General features: G+C 64.7%; 1 protein-coding gene across 1 annotated transcript in view; it reads right to left on the bottom strand.

Annotated features, from left to right (window-relative positions):
* Positions 1–56: 56 nt before the first annotated feature.
* The window catches only part of RNF215 (ring finger protein 215), a gene marked incomplete at both ends in the record, with an annotated part of 2232 nt that continues 2067 nt past the window's right edge, over positions 57–221 (bottom strand). Inside the window, one exon of the mRNA XM_010081477.1 lies at positions 57–159. Within this exon, the coding sequence (XP_010079779.1) occupies positions 57–159 (103 nt within the window). The remainder of the gene's footprint in view (positions 160–221) is intronic.

The raw sequence follows: 221 nt of genomic DNA, 5'->3' as shown, positions 1-221 counted from the left end.
ATGCGCTCCCTGGTCACCAGGAGGGGGACATGATGTGGCATCCGCACGGCTCTCACCCAAGATGTTGCGCTTGCAGAGTGGGCAGGTCTGCTGCAGGAGCAGCCAGGGGTCTACACAGTCCCGGTGGAACTCATGGGAGCAGGGCAGAACCCGCAGCCACTGCAGGGAGGGAAAGGGACAGGAGACGTGAGTGGGACCAGGTCGGGGTACCACCACCGCGG

The sequence above is a fragment of the Pterocles gutturalis genome, unplaced genomic scaffold (assembly GCF_000699245.1).
Source record: "Pterocles gutturalis isolate BGI_N339 unplaced genomic scaffold, ASM69924v1 scaffold28734, whole genome shotgun sequence".
NCBI classification, from domain to species: Eukaryota; Metazoa; Chordata; class Aves; order Pterocliformes; family Pteroclidae; genus Pterocles; species Pterocles gutturalis.
Note: the sequence above shows the minus strand (reverse complement) of the source record. Positions and strands in the feature narration are given on the sequence as shown.